Raw genomic sequence first — 23439 nt, forward strand, 5'->3', positions numbered from 1 at the left:
GATGGGCACCGTGGCCGATGCGGGTAGCCCGCAGTAGGCCACGCCCTCTCCCACCCCGTGCCCCGGCCTATGGCAGCCGACCGCAGGGCGTGGCCCTACAGCAGTGCACCGGCCAAATTGGACGTGTCGGGATGAGAAAGGCCAAGGCCCCGCAGGGATGCACAAACGCCACAGGGATTAGTGCCCGAATGCACACGAAGGCAGCGTGGACTCCTGACCTGGCAGCGCGGAGTCACGCAACGCAGAGCGGCCGTTGGACAAGGTGTGGCCTGCCAGATCTTTGAAATGAGCCCCTGGCACCGGACCTGATCTCAGGATCCTGGTCCTTCCGTGCCATCTGGTGGTGGCTTTGTTCCATTGCAGCGGCTACTGTAAGAGGCGCTCAGCCTGGTATCTCCGTACCAAGGCTGTGCTAAATTCTCTCTCTCTCTCTCTCTCTCTCTCTCTCTCTCTCTCTCTCTCTCTCTCTCTCTCTCTCCTTTAATTAATCCGGTAGAGTATAAGTGGGGAGAGTTGGCCCCCAAATTCAAAGATGCATTCTGAAGTCTCCTGGATTCTCAGTCTCCCGAGCTTTCACCTTGTAAGAGCTCGTTCTAAGGCAGAGATAAAGGGATGATCAGGTCGGAGCTCATGAACTACCTGGCCGACGGCCTTACAAAGAGAAACTGTCTTAGGTTCACAATCATTTAAAGGAGAAGGATACCTTGAACAAATCCCACCGGGAGAACTTTTGGCAGTCGAGGTGCCCTGGGTCGTTCAGGGAGTGAGTTACAAAATGACGAAAGAACAGCTGAAAATTCAGGGTTAAAGCTTGTCCCTAGAAAGCAAGGCAGCCCATTGCTTTTGAGGCGTCATCTTTATTTGACCACGGTAGGTTAAAAAAAAAAAGCTGTGGCAAGTGAGAGCATTCACCCAAGAGGCTGTGCTGGGGTGGGTGAGACGGGCTTTGGAGACTATAATCATTCCAAGGTTAAAGGGGGCGCATACCGCAGTAGCCTGACTTCTCAGCATCGGACTTCAGCCTCTTACTGTGCTCAAACACTCTGAAGGGAGAACACAGTGTGTGGCATCGAAGACCAACAGATCACGAGATGACAATTCCTAATCTTTGAGTAGCTTGCTGCATTCTCCATATGGCTTTTTCTGTGTTTTCATTAATTTTATACTGTCGTGATAATGATAATGCACCTTGCCCAAGGCAACTTATAAAAGAAAGCATTCGATTTCAGGGCTCCCAGTTCCAGAGGGTTAGTTAGAGTCCTTGACCACCCTAGCAGGGAGCATGGCCGCAGGCAGGCACGGAGCGGTGGTGCTGAAGCTGTAGCTGAGAGTTTACGTTTTGATCCACAGGCGACAGGCAGGGAGAGCTAACTGGGAATGGTGTCAGTTTTCAAAACCCGAAAGCCTGTCGCCAGTGACACACCTTTTCCAGCAAGGCCATACCTCCAGATCCTTCCCAAACAGTCCCACCAGCTGGGGACCAAGTACTCAAACGTGTGAGTCTTTTCTCACTCAAACCACCACGTCCTGGAATTAGACAGACAAAATAATTGAGATACGGGCTGGTTATACGCTGGGGGACGACGATTCAGGCCACGTAGGGACACACAGTGGCCCATCAGCAAAGGTAATGTGTGCTGGGGGTTATGGATATAGAGATGCAAGGTAGACAGACGATAGCCACAGTCCATGGAAAGGGGCTTCATATTAGTTAATTTTTTTCTTGTTGAGCTAACCAAATACCTGTGAAGAAGCAAGTTAAGGGACAAAAAGGGTTATTCTGGCTCACAGTTTAAAGAGATACGGTCATAGAGGCAGAGAAGCTCAGAGGCAGGAGAGTGAAATGTCTGTCTGGTCCCACGACCTCTAGAGTCAGAAAGCAGAAACCCGACTTGCAGAGGGAGCTGGGACCAGGAAGTCAAACCTCAAGGGCTCCCCCTAGTGGGAATGGCTAGAGCCACTTCCTCCAGCCAGGCTCCTCATCTAAAGATTTTAGAACCTTCCCGAGCAGCCTGGCTGTGTATTCAACCCCGTGAGCTTGTGGGAGAGACTTCACATTCACACCACCACAGACTGCCAGGAGTTAAGCAGCGGAGAAGAGCTTAGCTGTCAATCCGAAGTCACAAGTTGAAGGTAAAATTGTCTGTCAGGGAGGCCAGGCTCTGGCTTTGTCGGGAGCAGTTCTCTCGAGGGAGCGGGACAAAGGAGCAAAGCTCATGTCTTAGGGCCGAGTCTTTAAAGACTTAGTTTAGGATGGCCGGAGGATAGAGCTGAGGGACCAGATCCTTTATCCAAACATTTATTGAATCCCTTACTCTCTGCAAAGACATTTAATAAGTTTTAAAGGATAGTGGAGACTATTCACTGTTCTTGAAGAACAGGAGAGGTGAGCGATTTCATATGAGGCAGTGTCTGGCAGAGGTGGATGCTCGGCTAAAGAAAGGAGAAAGAGGGAAATGATGCGTTTGAGGAGACAGATGTTCACAGCTGGGTTGGAAACATGCTTCTTTTATTTTTCTTGGTCATGGTTGCAGTCTAAAATCGAACAGGGTCACACACAGCCTAATAATCATTTTCCACAAATTTCTCCTAAAACATAGAGGACAAAGAAGGGCCTGTTTTTCACTTACCAGGGTCTTGTCCCATAATTAGGGAGATAACCAAGCTTTTAAACACCACATTTGGGACTAGAGATACAGCAGAGTGGTAGAGTACTTCCCTAGCATGTACAAAATCCTGGGTTCAGTCCTCAGCACCACAGAGCAGAGCAAAGCAAAACCAAGAAACATGATTGTGTTTGAATAAATTTTTCTCATTTATCTAACCTGCACACTTTGAGGCTAAGTTGTTGAGAGGGTCTTGGCTTATGAAATGAAAAATGGCTCTATTTATTGGGAGGATAACAAACAAAAGTATATTATCTATTTTTGACAAGTTATTCCCAAACGTAACAATTGAATGAGTCTGCTAGGGATTCCATGATAAAATACTCCTGCGCAGCTCACACAGTGGGAATTATTTTCTCTCAGTAGAGAGGCTATCAGGCCAAGGTCAATGTGTTAGCTAGCCTGCTTTCTTTAGAGGGTATTCTCTTCAGTGTGTGGATGTCTTTTTCTCTGAACATTCATCTAGCAACTTCTTTGGGGATATCTACACACCTGGTGTCTCTCCTCTTTTAAGGATACTGGTTATACCGGATCAGGCCTACCCTCAGGACCCTAGTTTACCTCTTTAAAATCCATATTCAACAGAGTTAGAGTGGAGCCAGGGCTTATGGGTTATTGGTACCAAGATGAAATTGTGTTTGTCAGGGTCAGGATGTTATGAAGGGGAATGCATATCTGCTTGTGTGTTATAAGTACTGTCTCCAGGAGTTTCTACAGGATGCACAAGAAAGTGCTTCCCATTATGTACAAGCTGTGCACACTTTTAGTAGTCTTTAAGGTTGTATCAATATAGAAAAAGATGGTCAGGACAGAAGAAACTACCCTGCAATGGTATCTCCACCAACGAGCTGGCACCTGCTTCATCATCTCAAGTCTCCAATACCATTGGCTGTTTGCATCCAAGCAGTTGGTAAGAGTTTTCCCCTTCCTGTATGCATGAAAACTGTTCTTCCTTTGTTTGGTGCTCACAATAGTGTCCAGATGGGCTGTAACTGTATAAATCTCCCCTTAGTGCCTCTTCAGTCTTGGCCCAAACATCAAATGCTTATCTCATAATTATGTTGGGGCTGGAATCCGGGAACTCCTTCGCTGGTGGCTCTGCCGTGGTTAACCCCATGAAGATCATGGTGTGGTCAAGATAATGGTGTGGGCCAACTCCACCTGGAAGACAGGGTAAACCTGGAAGAGCAGCTTCCAAAGTGGCTCGTTCAAGTGCTGTATTGGTTTACAGCAATTGTAACAAAGTAGCCCAAACAGAGTAGCAGATTCTTACTGTTTCACAGGTTTGCAAAGTTAAAAGTACAAAATAAGGTTGGCTCTCTCTGAAGGAAAAAAAAAGAAAAAAAGAAAAAAAAAACAAAGCAAAAATTCCAGGAAGATCATCTGTTTATGTTCTGTGTTCTGGTAGCTTGCTTTCCAACTTTTGCTTTTGTTGACTCATGATTGACTGTAACTCTGGTATTGGTGCCAGGGTTTCCTGTCCTTCCCTTCCCTTAACAGTTTTCCTTGTCACCCGTGTATATAAAACCCTATCTTCAGGGAAGATTGCCTTCGGAGGTAACAGGAGTTAAGATGATAACGCATCTACTTTTCGGTATGCCAGTTTTATCAGGAATACGCGGTTATCAGCCCAGGATCTCTTGGCTGTTGGCTGGGAGCCTGGATGCTTTTCTTGTGTGTCTTTCTGCAGGGCTGCACAAATGTCTCCAGGGCATGGATGACTTGTTTTCCTCTGAGCGACTTAAAGAGGAGGCCTCAATAAGTCAGCTTTCAAGAGCCACTTGCCCTGTATTTTGCTCCCTGGAAATGGGTTGCTAAGTCCAGTCCACAGGAGTGGGAGTCAGATTCTGCCTTTGGAAGCAAAGAATACATTTAGCTTGAAAACCGTCATTGAAGGGAAGCCAGGTTAGACCGCATCGGGCCAGAACTTTGGTCAGAGCAGTGGAATGAGGTTCAGGTGGCGAATCAAGTCACAGAGATTGTACTTGACATCGATGGTTGATTCAGGCCTTAAAACTCCAGGATTGAGTAGGCACATAGCTAAAATGGTTTTCCAGTGGTTCTAGAGAGAAAACAAGGCAGAACTTCTGGGAAAGGAAGTGTCAGCATCAAGGCTGCCTTTTAAATCTCAGACATTATATTTTTAGTTCTACACTTTCCTTGTACCTTTATAAAAATCTCCAGTTTTCTCTTGGGACCATCCTTTCGTTCACTCTGTTTTTCTGGTGTGTTGCAGGAGTTGGTTTAACCCGGTTGAGGTAGGTGTTCTTAAACCCTTGCTAGCTAATTTAAATGTCTGGCTTATCACAGCATCCAATTCATTGTCTTTGTTTACATCATGAAACTATGCCATATATTTTATTTTTCCTTCACATTCTGAGTAATTTCAACTTTATTGTGGCATTACAACCATGAAGCTATGGAGATCCTGAAATCTCTTTCGGCCCTTCAAAAAACATTAAGGGTTTTGTTTATACTTACTTAGTCTCTCTCTCTCTCTCTCTCTCTCTCTCTCTCTCTCTCTCTCTCTCTCTCTGTGTGAGTGTCTCTCTCTGTCTGTGTGTGTGTGTGTGAGTGTGTGTGTGTGTGTGTGTGAGTGTGTACACACACATAAGTGCCACAAAGTAGATGGAGGTAAGAAGACAACGCATTGGTTGCACACATTGGTTCTCTCCTCTACCATGTGTGTCCCAGGAACTGAACTCAGGTTGTCAGGCTTGCTGGCTGATCTCTTTATCTGCTGAGCATCTCACCTGTGCTAGCAAGGATTTTATGTGGAGATAGTCAGAAACATGTTGAGCTAAGAAGGATTGGGGATGTAAGAGCTGAGAAATATCAGTGTGAATAAGTTTTGGTTACAAATAATCAAGTGGCCTTTTAATCATTTAGCATCAATGCTGATGCTTTGTGTAGCCAAGGATACAGACATCTTTCAGATTTAATCCATAAGGTAAGTCGTTGACCTCTTTCCCCTCCTACATGGTGTGTTTATTTTTGCACTTAATTATTATTATAACATAATTTAAAATTTTAATTTATTTATTTTTGTGATATGATATGGTGAGTGAGTGAGTGTGTGTGTGTGTGTGTGTGTGTGTGTGTGTGTGTGTGTGTGTGTGAAGTGCCACAGTATGCATGTGGAGGTAAGAGGACAACTAACTTTTGGAGATTGGTTCTCTCCTTCTACCACAGGGGTCCCAGAGATAGAATTCTGGCCATCAGGCACTTTTACTCAGAAAATCATCTTGCCAGCCTAGTATAATCCAATAATAAATTACAAGTTAGAAATTTGCATGGTGACTTCTTTGCATACGAACTCCATGTATTTTTCTACATTATACACCACGATGTCAATACGGTGATCAAACCAGCATCCCCGGATATAATGCTACAGGAATGTAGATGTGTACTGTAGTCACTCACTGAAGATCTCCCTCCATTAATAGGTCATCAGAACACTTTTTGTACTCGATTGAAGCCAGTTTCCTCCTCATGTCTACATGGAAATCAGTCATGTGGCTCTTCATAACAAGACTTATTATTTGTTTGTATTAAAACAAACAAAACAACAACAACAACAACAAACCCCTCTCTCAGCTGACTTCCTCTTTTGTCCACCTGCTGGTCTTCCAAAGAACAGTTCAGATGTCAGAAAAAACTCTACACAATGCTGATGCTCCAGCCCAGAAAATACAGTGTGCATCGTTCCAAGGTCCTCTGTTTAAAGGTTAAAATGTAACCCTGGAGCAGCAGCACCCATAGGAAAAGTGAGCATGGCACTAACAGTGACTACCTTTCAACCAGCCAGCCATTGCAAAGCACCCTAACAGGACCATGGAGAAGACTGCCTCGGGACACATCCCGCTACTGTTTCCCACAGCTCCACAGTAGACTGAAGTAGGCTTTACTCATAAGGAAGATAAAAATGAAGCAAGTAAAAGCAAAGTCTAAACCACACTGGTGTGTTCCTGCACACATGCTATCATTTCTTTCGCTCTGGCCCTTGATATAAATGCTTTGCACAGTCCTAAGTCCATTGAATTCTTCAGATATTGCTGGCAGGGCTTTGGCACGCAGAGGTGCGAGGTAGAAAGTCTTCCCACCCAGGAGGAGCCAGTGCAATGACCCGCAACTGTGGCGATACATGTTCTGTTCCTCGAACAAGAGTGATTTTGTATTTCACTCCTGATCAATAAGAGTGTGATGGCACTGGCTGCTGACAGCCCAGACCCATTGTAATTTAGTAGAGGGTTTGACTCTTCTTATACTTTAAAACCAGCCAAACCTCCTGGGTACCCAACCAATTAAAGTAACAAATGATCCCGAGATTAGGATTCCAGGGCCCAAAGCAAAGGTTTTCATAAATGGGACAGTGACAATGTTCGTATTGTCTAACTTCAACCCCTACAGCATTGCAAAATTTCTTAGAGCAGAGAAGCATCAGGTTAATCACCAAGGTGACCAACCCAATGGCAACACAAAGCATCTCCTGAGGAATTCCATCATCGATACTGTGTATTTTAAATGGTATGAAGTTTGAGCCACATAACAGTGCCCCAGAAGAGGGAAAGATGCCAATTGCTTGGCCTGTCCTATCACTCTTTGTGACTCCAAAGATGGCAGATAGCAAGCTTTAAAGTCACATGTGAACTTAGAGACTCGAGGCACCCTGCAGTTTGTCCCCAGGAGTCAAGCGAAACTCCAGTCCTACTCATCCCATAAGCTGGACCTCCTGACACTGATCCTTTCTCATGGGCAGATCCTTTCTGTACTCTCCACATCTCCTTTGAGGCTGGAAGCCATACGCACCTCCCTTAACCTTCTTGACCATTTTGAAAAGTAACAGTACAGAGGCAGAGGGAAGGGGAGGAGAAACATGGCCAAGGGTGTCTCTAGGGATGAACTTCTCTTCCCAGCCACCAGCAAGCATTTGTGATGGAAAGTTTAGGTTGAATGAGAACAAAAGGAAATGGTGCCTTGTGGCCTCACAGGGGTGAGAGAAGGGGTGACATCATTTTCCTTGCCTGTTGTCCTGTCTTTGAATGCTTGGGGGTGTACCCATTTCTGAAAGTGAACCCTGCAACTCAATGGGGCGTGATGAGAGCACATAGGTAAATGCTTGTGTAATTTGCAATATGGAATTTGTAAAAGCATTTGTGGAAATGTTTAGCTTGAAAGCTTGGCTTGGATGATACAGGGGGCCATTCATGATGAATGAACATGTTGTGAGTAGAAAGAATACCAGACCATGAGTGAAAGTTAATTGCTGGTAGGTTGGATGAAAATTAATATTTTGTCCTCATAGAAGCAGAGTTACAACTGGTGGTTGAATTTTCCAAATTTCATGTCTGTGAAAAAGTCTCAATTGAAAGTTAAATATAAAACATAGTTCTAAAGGGATGGTAGTGTTTAGCAGGTAAAAGGCTTTTGGTGCCAAGCCTGGGTTCCATCCTGGGATGCATGCAGTGAAGGAGCAGAAACAATTCCTACAAGTTGATTTCTGACTTCCACATGTGCCAAGCACATCTCCCATCCCATACCTACAAAATAAATATATAAATGGAATAAAAAATAGAATACTTGAATGGGTTTGTTTTAGTATAACTACATGGAAACCTAATGCTAGAGAAGTTTCTGTGTGTGTGTGTGTGTGTGTGTGTGTGTGTGTGTGTGTGTGTTTGTCTGTGTGTGTAATATGGATGGAGCCAGAATATAAAGTGGGAGACAATACCAAAACTAGACATTTTGTGCCACCAAGGAAAACCTATAATGTTAGTAATGGTTTACATCTTGTTGAGCTACTGACCAAAAAGATCTTATGGACCCCCAAACATCACAGGCTATTGCCGTGGCTATTGGTTACTTTCCACACCCTGATGATATGGCCCCAAACTGAAGCCAAGACTTACTCATGTCATCAAATATGGGGTACTCAAGCTGGTAGCCAACTAGAAGCTTCACCCCAAATGCTGACTAGCATTTATGATGTTGGAAGGTATGTTGCATGCTACAGGAGGAGAAAATTAATCTTCAGTATCACCCAGTTATAAATATTGTAACCTACAACAGCAACCTGACTACAAGATATACTGGTGTAACAATGGCACAAATGTTATGGACATAACCAAGCACTTTTGATTGGATTTAAGGTTCACTCCATGAGATGGAACCCATACATGATACTGCTAAAGTAGCCAATAAATACCCTGAGACTAGACAGGTCATGGACTAGGGGAAAACCTACTACTGTTATTCTGCTAAAGGAACATATCAATAAAATGACTACTAATGACACACTGTTGTACCTTGCTCAACATAGTGATGGATTGTTTATGTCAACTTGACACAAGCTAAAGTCATTTGAGAGGAGGGAACCTCAATTAAGTAAATGCCTCCATGGGCTGGAGAGATGGCTCAGCGGTTAAGAGCACTGGCTGTTCTTCCAGAGGTCCTGAGTTCAATTCCCAGCAACCACATGGTGGCTCACAACCATCTGTAATGAGATATTCTGCCCTCTTCTGGCCTGCAAGGATACATGCAAACAGAACATTGTATACATAATAAATAAATAAATCTTAAAAAAAAAAAAAAAGAAAAAGAAAATGCCTCCATAAGATCAGGTTGTAGGCAGGCTTGTAAGGCATATTCTTAATTGGTGATTGATGGAGGAGGGCCCAGCCCATTTTGGGTGGTGCCGTCCCTGGGCTGGCAGTCCTGGGTTCTATAAGAAAGCAGGCTGAGCAATCTATGAGAGCAAGCCAGTAAGCAGCATACCCCCATGGCCTCTGCCTCAGCTCCTGCCTCCAGGTTCCTGCCTTATGTGAGTTTTGTCCTCACAGCTTTTGATGATGAACCGTTATATGGAACTGTGAGTGAAATAAACTGTTGGCAGCAGTAAGTTTGCTGCCTTAGTTTTAAATGCCCTTTTTTGTCCTGTCCCAGTTAAGTTGTTTGTGTGAAAAAATGTGCAGTTGGGTTCCGGAGGGTGCTGGGGATCAGTTCCCCTGTGGTTTTTCCTGTTTGGAAAACAGTGTCTGGCTTGCCTATGGATACAGAGTAACCATTCCTTGACCCCTGCTGTTAGAGGGGTATATAAGCCCATGTTGGTACGAATAAAGAGAGCTGCTTCCCTGACGAACTGAAACTGGGTGTCTAGAGTGCTGTTTAACCTTGGCGTCCCTTGCCAGATTTCGTGCTCCAGCTGTGTGTGCCACAGCAATAAACCCTTTCCTCCCCAAGTTACTTTTGGTCATGGTGTTTCATCACAGCAACAGTAACCCTATCTAAGATGGTATCTAATCACCATCAACTACAGAGTCATTTCTTTTTGTAGTGCATGGTAATTAACATAAAGACCCACAATTGGACAATGTGCAGAGAAGGACAGACTTTGGAGCACCCAGTCCGAAATGGGATGTCTTCATCTGATCCCTCCCCTCAAGGGTCACGGATCTCATAGGAAGATGAGGTAGAAAGATTGTAAGAGCCAGAAGTGATGGGTGACTCCAAAGCTTAAATAAAACAAGAATGTCAGGGATTGAAGCTCAGTAGGGGGGTGCTTGCCTGTGGCTTGCAAGCCCCTGGGTTCAATCCCTAGTGACAATAACAGATGGAAAGAAAAGGAAAACATTGGTGTTTCACCAATTGCTATTCGCCTCCAAGCCACTAACACCTTTCTCAGCCTCCCTGTGTCCACTGCAAAAACATTACATGTTAAGAACATATTTAAAAATGAAGATTAGACTGTATTTCTTGCCACTTAAGATCTTTCAATTATTCCCCCCGAGAATCCTGAGTAAAATCATAAGATCAAGAATAAAGTGCTGAGTACCCTCCAGCTTCCCCATGGCCCTGGACTCCCTTCCATCTTACTCTCCCATTCCCTTCCTCCATTTCCCCTGGTTTTCTCACAGATCTCCTTACCTCATAACTGTGTGCATGATGTTTTCTCCCTGGAAAATGCATCCTTTCCCAAGTGCTGACTTCCATCTAATTCAGGGTTCATGACTCAGCTTTAATGCTGTTTCCTCAGAATGAACTTTACTGAACCCTCTAACCTTCCCTTTAAATTTACTTTTCAAACTGTTTTACTCATGCTTCTGCAAAAATAGCAAAGCCCATGTGGTTAGGTACCACATTTCTCTTGCTAATAATTGAACAGTGACACTGCTTTGGATATTCTAAGAGAAAGATGTCCTTTGGAATCATGAAGTCTTGTATCCCTGCCATAATTGTGGAAATACGTAGAGTCTGACCCATATGAAGTGGTCATTAAATGTTTTAGAATGGCTGAATTTAGTAGAAGTGATAGAATTATCTCTCTCTCTCTCTCTCTCTCTCTCTCTCTCTCTCTCTCTCTCTCTCTCACACACACACACACACACACACACACACACAAAGACAGAGACTTCAGTGCTCCAAAATTATAAGGGTCATATGTGGTGGTTACACTCCAGCGCTCGTGGCTGGCCGCCGCCCACGGCGGCCATGCCGGCAGAGGAGAGTGCTGATCAAAAGAATCACAAGCCATGGTTACCTTTTTAGAGCTTTATTGGAAGGGAGGGAGGGAGGGAGGGAGGGAGGGAGGGAGAGAGAGAGAGAGAGAGAGAGAGAGAGAGAGAGAGAGAGAGAGAGAGAGAGAGAGAAAGAGAGAGAAGAAACAGAGAAACAAAGAGACCACAAGTGGAAGGAAGAGAGCGGAAGGAGAGAGTGAGGAAAGGAAGAAGAGCACATAGAGGGCATGCCCACGTTTTAGGCTGGGACTCCACTGAAGGCTAGGGATGTAGTAAAGGACATAATCCTTACAATATGGAGTAGAAAAAACTAGCAAATGAATGGGAGGCACTGGGAGTAAAGTGGAAGAAAATTAATGTAATATGATATGTCAGATAAAAAAGAGAAAGAATATAGAGAAGGGAAGATTGGTCCAGATGTTAAGTTTATATAGTATTCAGCCCAGATTCAACAGAGAAATCTGAAATTAGGGATGTAAAGTCATTGCTAAACTTGACCTGGATGTTTGATGCTTTTGTGGGGACTTTGGTACAGAAGGAGAATTGAAGTGGGCTGAAGATAAGTGGAACATAAGGAAATGAGATCTCTTTGCAAAGTTTCAAAGAAAGCCAGGTGGGGCAGTTAGCCTTATATGGAAGTTAGAATGCTGTGTGTTGGGACAGGCAGTCCTGGGCAGTTCTCACCTCTCACATGACTCCATAGGAGGTTTGGTACCTGGAATGTTCCCCTGAAAAAAGATTCAAGAGTCCCTCTAGTGCATGGGATCATCTCTTTGTGAAGGCATGTTGTTTTAGTCTGCTATCTGTTGTGGTAACAATGTCTGAGACTCCTTTACATGGTAAAAGAGGTTTCTTCTTCATCACAGTTCTGGGAGACGAAGGGCACCCAAAATAAAGGCACCGGCAACTGCTTGGCTTTTGTGGAGGACCTCATGGTGGAAAACTTGAGAGATGGTATCAAACACCAGGATGTGTGCAGGAGTGGTGGGTGGATGTGGCATAGAGTGGAGGGAAGAGACCCATGTATGCAGTTTATAGCAGCCCCCTCAGAACAACAGCAAATCTACTCACATGGGAACTACATTCATGCCTTCATGTGATTTAATTCCATCTTAAAGATCCCGCCACTTTTCAGCTCAACTACAAACAAGGGCTCTGACTCCATTTGTGGAGGCTCTGCCTTCCTGATCAACAATCCCTCACCTCTCAAGATGATACTATGGCGCTGAGGATTAAATCTCAACATGTAAATCTTGGAGGTTACAGGAGCATTTGGATGACCTCAAGTGGGCTTAGAAAATACAGATATCTAAGCATCATCCCCAACCCCAGCTTTCTCATCCACTTTTGCCAACATCCAGTTTGTAGGAAAGCAGCAGCGGTCAAGAACTTGAACTTTTCTTAGGCTTCTAAGGGATTCTATTATAAGTCATTTATCTAAATTGAGCTATGAGAGAGACCACTGCATATTAACTCTCTCTACATATTAACCACCATAAATCAATACCAACACATGCACCCTTGTTTTCTTTGGTTCCTATACAAGGTTAAAGTCTTATGGCTGTTTGTATTCTCTGCTACTCCCATCCTGTTGAGGGACAGCTGTCTCCATTTTCTTTTTAGTTAAACCATGTCAGATTTTGATCACAGACTTAGCTAGCGGTCAACATTTTTCACTGGTTCTCCTCAATCTTGTGAATTACATATTGTAAATTGTTTCCATTGTTCGGGAATTGACTGACCATAAGATGTTTTGTGGTATGTTAACTTGTCTGACCATAAACCCATAACATGTGCCTTTCCCGTGATCATAAAAAATAATTTCAAAATTCTACTTTTAATCACTTGCTCACTTGATACAAAGAGATTACTCTGCCTTTAATCTGAGCCATTTTCATTCTCCGACTATGGGAGACTGAAAAATATGGCCCAGAGTTATTAAAGTTTACTTTGCAACATCTTGGTGTTAGCTCCTGTGTAGATGTAACCATCTTGTTAAATAAGAAACACAGAGCCAATTGCAAAGTTAAAAGCCCAAGAGATCAGAGCAAAAGCTAAGAGCTAAAATCCTTACCCTTCACTGTCGCTGCTGTCCTCCTCAGCAAGAGACCTACTTCCTGTGTGTCTGTCTTCTTATAGACTTTCTGTTCTGCCTTCTCATTGGTTGAAAACCCAACCACATAACCTCCTCATCACTGCCCATCTATACAGACCTCCAGATCCTCTATGATTGGTATTGAGATTAAAGGCGTGTGTCTCCATGCTGGTGGTATCCTTGAACACACAGAGATCTGCCTGTCATGTGATTGGGATTAAGGGCATGTGCTACCACTGCCAGACTTCTGCTATGGCTTGCTATTAGCTCTGACCGCCAGGCAACTTTATTTATTAACATACAAATAAAGTCACATTTCAGTACAAATAAAATATCACCATATTTCCCCTTTTCTATTTTAATAAAAAGAAAAAAGTTTATAACTAATATAAGAAAAACTATATATAAAAGTACAATAACTATATACCATATATACAAGTAATAAATACCTAAAAAATGTCTAGTCCATTTGTATTTGACAAATTTTGAGAAAATAATTCCATTATCTATCCTCTTTTGATAAGTCCAAAATGTACCTGATTCTCTTTCTATCCTAACTAATCTTCAACTATAACTAACTAATCTTCAACTATAACTAACTAATCTTCAACTATAACTAACTAATCTTCAACTATAACTAACTAATCTTCAACTATAACTAACTAATCTTCAAATCCCTCAGAGACCCAAGAAGGAAATAATATTACCTAATAAAAAATAAAAAACAGGAAGTGCACGCAAGCAACTTCCAAAAAAAAAAAAAAATTGTGAGTTGACAGAAACAGCCAGCTGCCTGGACAGTCATCTGAGGTTTCTCCGCAGTGTTGGGACATCATCTTCAGCCTATAGGCTTAGTGTATCTGACAGACTCATTTGTGAAGTAGGATGTACACAAGGTCAACAGTTCAACCTCACATTGGGTGAGAGCAGTCCACGTACCAGAAACACCTGAATTCCACTAGTGTCATGTCATGGTTCAGGATTTTAAATTCTGGAAATTGATTTTTTTTTATTTTTTAATTCAGCTGTTCATTCTTCTTTGCTGTGTGTATGTGTGGCTTCATTTTGGCATCCCATTCTTCTCCACATCCCTCTATTAAATGCCAGTCTACTATTGAGAGGTTCACACCTCTCAATAGTTACTTTTCCTAACCCTTAACAACAACTTGTAACCAATCCCCCTAAACAATGAAACACAAATATCCAGCTCTGCTGCAGCAGATGAGTTATGCTGCCTTGCTAGAGAATTTTGTAGTAGAGTGTATAAAGTTCATATTATGATTCTCACTTATTCCAGAAGATGTGTAAAGTGTAGGAGAATTCTTCCATGGTGCTTCCTGCTATCCGGAGCATTTAGAATGTGAAAACCACCCTTGGAGGCCTGGTATTGGTGCTTACGCTTTTTTTTTTGTTTTGTTTTTCGAGACAGGGTTTCTCTTGTGTAGCTTTGCGCCTTTCCTGGAGCTCACTTGGTAGGAACTCACAGAGATCCACCTGGCTCTGCCTCCCGAGTGCTGGGATTAAAGGCGTGCGCCACCACCGCCCGGCTGGTGCTTACGCTTCTTGCTACACATTGTATTGCGATGGCAGTGCCGGCTGATGTTTATTATGAAGGGCTTCGTGTGTGACAGGCAGTGGGCTTCGTGCTTTGGTTTGCTTTCATGCTGTGGACATTATTATAGATGAAGAAACTTGGGCTCCTAAAAGTAGAATAGCCTGCCATGGGCCACAGGTCTAATAAACAATAGAGTCTCAGCATCTCTGTCTCTCGAATGGATGTGGGAGCCTGAACAGTTTCATGCCCAATCCACTGCAGAGTTAGAGCCAGACAAAAACCCTACTCTGATTTGAAAACTGCACAGTGACTTCCTTGGTACAAGGCCACCTCCTCCTTCACCTAGAATTAAAAAAAAATAGTAAAGTGGAAATGATCTATACCAGTCCCATAGAGTGCTATGTAAGTGTTCGGGGCAGATGACACCAAGTGAGGAAATCTGAGGACTCAGTGGTCAGAAGAGAAGATGCACAGAAGTGTTGTTGCCAGTGACTTCACACTTGAAGAAAGGGTTCACCCTGTTATTATACATGAACAGAGCCCATTTTGCCATGGGGTTTTGCCTTTGTGCTGAAGAAACCCTGCATGTTGCCCTTCATAGATCTGCTTTAGTCTCTAAAAACACCGTGTCTTTATTATTTGGTATGTGTAAGGATTCTGTCCTTAATTACGTCATCAGCCTGCGATGGCGCCCCAGCCTAAAAAGTGGGTGGGCCCTCTGTGCAGCTCTCTCTTTCCTTTCCGCTCCTTCCTTCTGTCTGTCCTCTCTCTCCCTCTCCCCCTCCCAATAAAGCTCTAAAAAGGTAACCATGGCCTGTGATTCTTTCAATCAGCACTCTTCTCCGCTGGCATGGCCACCGTGGGCTGCGGCCAGCCACGAGGAGCAATTATGTATCCTGTATTTCCTGGGCATTGCAGCACTCCTTCCTGAAGGGCCGAAGGAAGGTCACAGGACTCAGGAAGATAAAGATACATATGTACACGTCTGAAAATATAAGACTCATCATCATTATTCAGGAAGTAAACAGCGGTTGAAGACAGGAAGCTTTCGGATGGGGCTGTCTAAAAGGTGGGTGTTCCCAGGATGCAGCTTTTGTGATTTATCACTCTGCTTGGGTGAACAATTTGGAGATGCAGCTGCCCCTGAGCCATCCACGCTTCCAAGAGCAACATTCACCTATTTTCCTGAAAGTGATCCAAATAAACCCATTACTTCTTCAAGCTAGACTTGGGTATAATAGTTTCTTTAACCTGCCATTAGTGCACTATCTGAGGTAAACAGATGTCTGGTCACATCTCCTCCGGAAAAGTCCCACGGCAGGATAGAAATTCATGTCTTTTGATTTCTGAAAATAACACTTGAGTAGAGGGTGACACATACAGGTAAGAGAATAAAACCAACTAAACGCAACCTACTGTGTATTATGGCCTCTGTCAAAATGCTCAGAACATGTCCACACACTTACACCCTCCTGATGACTTGGCAGCTACCCTTAATGACAAGTTGGCATGTCATTTCTGACGATGTAACTGGGAAAATGGCTCAGGTGCATGGCCTGAGGTATCAGGAAAGATGTGGGCATCAGATTAAAACAAGGAGGAAAAAAGAAAGAAAGAAAAGCAATAAAACCTGGAATGAGCCATGAGCTATTTTTGTTGTTTATGACATCAACTGCTGCCCATACCATCTGCTTGTAATATTAAATAATGTGGTATAAAGAGAAAAAAACAAAGCGAAGAGGAATGGAAGGTGCCCCAAACCATTTTTCAGTGCACAGCATCAATCCATGCCAGTCACCTGTGCCTGTAATATGAGTTGGTGCTGCATGTGACAGCAGCCCTCACTGGGCCTTCTCAGACACTGAAGTCTAGTCAAATGTTGGCTTCACCACCACCCCCTTTATTCTTTTCCAGCAAGAAGAGAATTCAATCACGAACCTGGCAAGTGTGCCAAGTAATTACCAGGGCTTACCGTGGGCCTTTATCCTGTAGAGAATAGAAAACTGGTTCAAATAAGGGAATAGCCGAAGCTGTCTGGGTCTTACTGCTCCTTGGTTAACCTTTTTCTGCATGTGCCCTTTTGGACCCAGTCACAGGTTATTGAAATTGTGCAGTAATTGTAATGGAAGTACATTCCTGCAGATAGAAGATTGATGCATTGTGGTGGTATTGTGTTCCCAAAAATATTGTGTACCCTAAAAAACTTATCTGGGGTCAGAGAACAGAAAAGCCACTGGATACTTAAGTTAGGCAGTGGTAGCACACGCCTTTAATCCTAGCATTCCAGAGGCAGAAATCCATCTGTTCAAGGATACAGCCAAGCAGGGTGACTCACGTCTTTAATTCCAGAAAGGGAGCCTTCTTTAATCCCAGGGAGTGATGGTAGAAAGCAGAAAGGTATATAAGGCATGAGAACCAGAAACTAGAAGCTTTTGGCTTGGTTAAGCATTTGGCTGGTTAAACTTTCAGGTTTTTGAGCAGCAGTTCAGCTGAGATCCATTCTGGATGAGGACTCAGAGGCCTCCAGTCTGAGGAAATGAGACCAGCTGAGGATCTGGTGAGGTGAGGTAGCTGTGGCTTGTTCTGGTTCTCTGATCTTCCAGTTCACCCCAATACCTGGCTTAGGTTTGATTTTATTAATAAGAACTTTTAAGATTCATGCTACAATACATCTTTGCTCTATCAGGTGGGATTCTGGGGGAAGAAGAAGAAACATTCAATTAACAGCAGTATTCATAAAGGCATGGCTTGGGTATGAAGGAATTACTAAGAAGGCTCAGTACTCCAAACTGCTCCCCAGTAGGGTCTACTGAAATGAGAAGGGAATGTGGAAAGAACTGCTTGGCAGAGGTTCTGACCTTAGAATTGGAGCTGCCTACAGAGAGGAAGTGCAAGGACTAGACATTGAAGCTCACTCTCCCTTTTCTTCACTTTTTCCCAGGCTCACCATTGAATGTGTCTACTTGGAAGCCACAGTGCAAAAGAGGCTGCTGAGGCCCGGTGATGAGTGCTGAGGCTGTGTGATGAGCGCTATGGCCCTGGACAGAGTGGGAAGGTGAGAAAAGAATGGATCTCCACAGCAAGTGGAAAACCCCCAGCCCACATCTGGATTCCTCTCCTAGTTCTGCACATAAAATGAAAAGAAGGGAATCCCATTTAAGTGGAACATCATTGGAGGTTTCGACTTTCATTCAGATACATCCCTGATAGGAACAAAAAGGAGACCTATAGGAAGTACATGGAGGACCACTAATAAGTAATTCCGGTAAAAGATAAGAACCAGTTAGCACCCAAAACAAAACTACTCAAGGATCTTAGGCAGACATTGACCTTGGACCATTCAACTCTTAACTGACTTTGCTCTTGGATCATTATAATAAAGATATTATAATTATCATGGCTACACCAAATTGAAACAGCTTTGACCACAAACTGTGATTCACATGCATGTTAATCCACTTTTCGTTACCCTAATAAGCACTTGAGGTAATAGTCTTATGGAAAAGGTTAATTTCAGCTCAGTTTAGATTTTAGTCCATGATGGAGTCATGTCTTTGGGGGATATTATGCCCAGATCACGGGGACCCTCAAAAGACCACACAGAGACTGAATCCTCAAGCTCTGGTGCTTGGTCTGTCTGTCTGTCTGATATAGTGGTGAGAGCAGAGAGCCCAGAGCCCAGGCAGGGTGGTTTTTTTTTTTTTTTTTTTATAATAGCAAAGGTTGGGGTGAGGGGATTTCCAGGGTTCAGGACCCTAATTGGCTGACATTTGTCTAGGGGTATCTATAAAACAAAAATAGGTATGTGCTAGACTTAGGGACATCTGGCCAACTTATCTAATTGTTGGAATGTTTCGGATGTCAGGTACTTCCCCTGAGATGCAGGCCCTCCCTGGGTGGGGTCAGCTTATGGCTTTTCCTGGATCTGGGTGTTGCCTGCCAGTAAGCCTGTCACAGAAGCTGTGTCTGGGCCTCTAAGCCTGTCATGGCAGCTGTGTGGTCAAGCTGTTTTGGGGCCCCTCCACAGGGGACAGATACAGTCTGAACTATATTAACATGCATTGCCCCCATGGGAGGAGAAGATGTTCCACTAATGATGCAGTTTAATTAGAGTAATCAACCACTGTCTGGTTAACACAATAGAACCCAAAGTGGCCCCTCCCCCACATCTACCTCAACAGAGAAATATTAACAGAGTGAGTTCTGTCTTAGACTAAGACAAGAAATGAAGGGTTACAACAAAGAATCATGAGAGAGAACCATATCCTCATGGTTTTCAGTATCAGTGACATTTCCCCCCTGTGTTCAGTGCTTGTGAAAAGTAGATTGTTACCAAAAAAAGTGAAGGCTATGCTGGGGGTGTAAGGATTCTGTCCTTAATTACGTCATCAGCCTGTGATGTCGTCCCAGCCTAAAAAGTGGGTGGGCCCTCTGCCCCTCTCTTTCCTTTCTGCTCCTTCCTTCCTTCCGACTGTCTTCTTCTCTCCCTCCCTCTCTCCCACTTCCCTTTCCTCTCTCTCTTTCTCCCTCTCTCTCCCCCTCCCAATAAAGCTCTAAAAAGGTAACCGTGGCCTGTGGTTCTTCCCATCAGCACTTGCCGCCGCCGCCGCCGCTGCCATGGGCGGTGGCCAGCTAGGAGCAGCATGCCCTTTAACCAACATTGGTGCCGTTCAGACTCGGATACACCACCGAGCACCGAGGACCTGCTGTGACTGCTGCTGCTTGCCACCTCCTCTCCCATCCAGCGAGATGGCGCGTGCATCCCCCGCCTCCCTGGGACCCCCACACAGGTACCACTACTGCTACTGTCATAATTCTTCACCAAAGTGAGGGAGTCTGAAGTTCTCATGGCTGTAGTCTGAGCTATATTCTTTGCGACGGACACCCGGGGGTTGTCCTCAGGCTGTGCTGAAAACGGAAGGCACATTTTTTTTGCTCCTGACGAGGGGGTCATTGCTGTCTAGGGTCCAACAGTGGACCAACTGCAGCAGAGCTACAGCCCTTCCCATCCCTTGACGAAGAGGATGGCGAACTTGAGCTGATTCATGTATCTCTCCTCACTCTCGGGGACGCCCAAGACTGGAGTCTGATCCCAGTTTGTTATTTTGTTTTTTTTATTTTTCTCTCTCTCGGCTACAGCCATGAGACAAAGGGGCAGATACATTTACCACCTACATTGGCGGACAGGGGCGGGCACGGGTAAATCTGGCCACATAACAGCATAAACCTGGCCACATAACAGCGTCGTGGGAACTTCTGCCAGTGAGCGGGCAAATAAGAGTTACTTTATCTCCAAGCTTTCTGCTAAAGTTCTAAACCCTTCTCCCTCCCCACTTCTGCGTCTGCCACATGCAACCTTTCTGTCTGACTTCTGCTGGCAGTGGGCGGGCTCAAATGGGCGGGCTTGGGCAGTTTCTACAACTCGCCCTAACTTACCTTAACTCCACCCACTCATTCTCACATGCATACAGACAGGGTCCTGATCTTTGCCTTGTCCCTAATTCCAAAAAAATAAGTTCTCATGCACCACAAGCTTTTCTCTTCCCAGTTCCCTGTTCTAACTCACTGTTCAGCCAATGATACAGGACCACCACAGAACCCGAGTCCAGAGATCATCAACATCTTATCAAACAGAAAGTTCCCAGCCACAGCCAAGAGGAATACATGTCTCCAGAGCAAACGGATGGCAGACAGCATCCCACAACACCCGTCTACCTCGGAAGACTCCCCCAAGAGCCAACCGATGTCCAATTGTCAGCTGAAAACAGTTTTTTGAGAGGAACGACGCCCCTATTCCCATCTACCTGCTTTTTTATAATAAGTGAAAGTCTGGGATGTAAGGATTTTGTCCCTAATTACGTCATCAGCCTGCGACGGCATCCCAGCCTAAAAAGTGGGTGGGCCCTCTGTGCGTCCCTCTCTTTCCTTTCTGCTCCTTCCTTCCGACTGTCTTCTTCTCTTCCTTTCTCTCTCCCACTTCCCTTTCCTCTCTTCCCCGCCCAATAAAGCTCAAAAAAGGTAACCATGGCTGTGATTCTTCCAATCAGCACTCTCCTCCGCCAGCATGGTCGCCGTGGGCGGTGGACAGCCACAAGGAGCAGCATACCGTTTAACCAACAGGGCATATAGCTTAATTTAGGTTTTTATCACTTACCTGGCACAGGCAGGGCTGGGGATACAGCTCAGGGGTAGAGCATTGACCTAGAATACACAATACGAGACCCTGGGTTCAATCTGTAGCATTTCCCCAAAATCACGAAAACAACTGGTTGAAGTGGTGCCATGATATTGCCAATGGACTTAAAAACAGAGATCAAAACGGGACCATTTATCATCCCTATTAATGACTTCTCACTACCCTGACTGAACCACCCAAGGTTGAGTGAAAGAAAGAAGTATGTTTTGGTTCGTAATGTGTGGTCTACACTGGTAATGGAGTTGGGAGGTCAGTGGGTTACACTGGTTATTGTTAGAAATCCTAGCCACACCCCCGGATATATGACTGCGTGTGCACTGTCCACTAGCCAGGCAAGATGCTTAGTCATCCTTGGGCCTTATGTCCTACATAGTCCATGCTCTGTGTGATCAGGAAATGTATGCTCATGAGTGGCGTAGCTACATAAGCCCATATGCGCATGTGTGGGGGGACCTCTAAAAGCGGATTCCACCTATTCCTTCCCTCTCTTCCTGCATGGCCATTCCATAGGCCTATGCACACCCCTTCTCTATTCCCTTAATAAACTCTTATAATGGGCTTTGTTGTGCCTCATGCCTTTTCTCCCATGGTAAACAGTGCCGCTTAATAAATAATATTGCACCATTTAATAAATAACAGTTATGGTCTTGTTATTAAGTCTCAAGTAGTGAAGTTAGCTTTCAGATAGACTTCAGCAGCAAGGCAGGCATGAGCTGGTTGCCACCATAGGGAACTCTGATTCATATTACAAACGGACATGGCAGACAAGGAGTTAATGACGGACAGTTTGTGGTCCATCCTGCATTTGAATGACACGCATTGTACATGGCATGGATTTTCATGTTTTGCATATGAAATTACGGCTTTTCATGTTTTGCATATTAAATTATGTAATAAATTCTCAATTTATTACTTGTTTCTTTCAACAAATCTCATATTTTCTTTATTTATCTTCCTACTCTATGTCTGGTGGATTCTGCAGTTCTATTTTTAAATTATTAATTTCTTATTCAATCATTTCTAATTGTTCACTCCATTTTCCTATGCTAAAAATTCTGGGGACAGCATTTATTTTTTATTTCTGGAGGCTTGATGGGTCTTTTCCATATTCATGATTCTTTCACATCTGCGCTGCATTATTTGACTTTAAAAAAAGTGGATACTTGGGGCTGGAGAGATGGCTCAGAGGCTAAGCACACTTGCTTCTATTGTAGAAGACCTGGGTTCAGTTCCTAGAATCCACATGGTAGCTTCCAGCCACCTAACTCCTATTCCAGGGGACCTAACACCCTCTTCTGACCTCTATGGGCACCAGGCATGCATGTGGTGCACAAACACACACATGCGGGTGAAAAGCTCATATGCATAAAATAAAATTGAAAAAGTAAATACGTCTTCGTATTTCTTTGAGATTTTAAAAAGGATCATTGAAAAGTCCGTCTTTCGTTGCTCGCCCCTTTCTGGTTTCCTTAGAGTGCCTCGCAGTAGGATTTCTTTCCCTCTTATTCCACTGCGCTGGCTCTCCCTGTGTCTTTGAGATCTTAGACGGGGAGCTTTGGGTCTTTCCTCTGGTCACTCTTCCCTCCTTTCTGGCTTCCTAGGGACGTAGAAGGGACTCTGTCAGGAGTCTGTGAGCCTCTTCTCCACAGCCAGCAACAGGCTCTCTACTGCCACGGCTGGCCTGGGTGCTGCTCAGTGATGCAGTCAGCTCAACTCTTTCTCTTTTATTTTTGAGATCATACCATGTACAACATTTCTTCCTTTCCTTTCCTTCCTCCAAAACCTCCCCAATACATCGTTCTACATTCCTTCAAATTCAGGCCCCATTTATCATCAATTGTTATTGCATGGATATGTGTGTGTGTGTGTGTGTGTGTGTGTGTGTGTGTGTGTGTGTGTATTCCTAACTATAACCTGCTCAGTAGTATAATGTCATGTGTATGTATGCCCCCTCATAGTAGTATAATGTTATTTGTATGTATGGCTCCCATAGGCTCATGTATTTGAGGGCTCGGTCATTAGGGAATGGGCTACTTGACAGGGATTAGGAGGTGTGGCTTTGTTGGAGTAGGTGTGTCCTTGTGGGAGGGAGTGTATCAGTAAGGGTAGGCTTTGGGGTTTCAAATGCTCAAGCCAGGCCCAGCGTCTCTCTCTTCTTACTGACTGCAGATCTGGATGTGGAACTGTTAAGCTACTTCTCCTGCATGCCACAATACTTCGGCTATGATGACACTGGATGTTTAAACCTCTGAAACTATAAGCCAGTCCCAATTAATTACTTCCCTACATGAGAGTTGCCATGGTCATGGTGTCTCTTCACAGCAATGTAACACTGACTAAGACAGCATTAGAGAACCAATGGGTGTGATCTTTCCTGGAGAAGACCACCGTTTCTGCTTCCCGCTTTCCACAGT

At 44.2% G+C, this 23439-nt stretch overlaps 1 protein-coding gene across 4 annotated transcripts; it reads left to right on the forward strand.

Annotated features, from left to right (window-relative positions):
• The first annotated feature begins 17 nt into the window (after positions 1–17).
• On the forward strand, positions 18–21955 carry LOC143269020 (uncharacterized). 4 transcript variants are annotated; one of them, XM_076553304.1, is made up of 5 exons: positions 18–262; positions 15663–15898; positions 17771–17884; positions 19421–19619; positions 20403–21955. In XM_076553304.1, exons 1-2 carry the CDS (start codon positions 18–20, stop codon positions 15862–15864), a joined length of 447 nt encoding a protein of 148 aa, XP_076409419.1. In that variant the 3' UTR covers positions 15865–15898; positions 17771–17884; positions 19421–19619; positions 20403–21955. The 4 variants fall into 4 exon arrangements, 2 of the variants coding, with proteins under 2 accessions (XP_076409419.1, XP_076409420.1); XR_013045280.1 differs by having other exon boundaries at positions 134–262; positions 15748–15898; XR_013045279.1 differs by having other exon boundaries at positions 134–371; positions 20403–20851.
• Positions 21956–23439: the final 1484 nt, after the last annotated feature.

Source organism: Peromyscus maniculatus, chromosome 17 (genome assembly GCF_049852395.1).
Source record: "Peromyscus maniculatus bairdii isolate BWxNUB_F1_BW_parent chromosome 17, HU_Pman_BW_mat_3.1, whole genome shotgun sequence".
Taxonomy (NCBI): domain Eukaryota; kingdom Metazoa; phylum Chordata; class Mammalia; order Rodentia; family Cricetidae; genus Peromyscus; species Peromyscus maniculatus.

What these genes read in the sequence shown, in the direction of transcription:
- LOC143269020 (XM_076553304.1), top strand. Translation starts at nt 18, where the DNA reads ATGCGGGTAGCCCGCAGTAGGCCACGCCCTCTCCCACCCCGTGCCCCG. An exon ending in CAGAGCGGCCGTTGGACAAG is followed by an intron (nt 263 to 15,662) that starts GTGTGGCCTGCC and finishes TCTTTCAATCAG; the next exon opens with CACTCTTCTCCGCTGGCATG.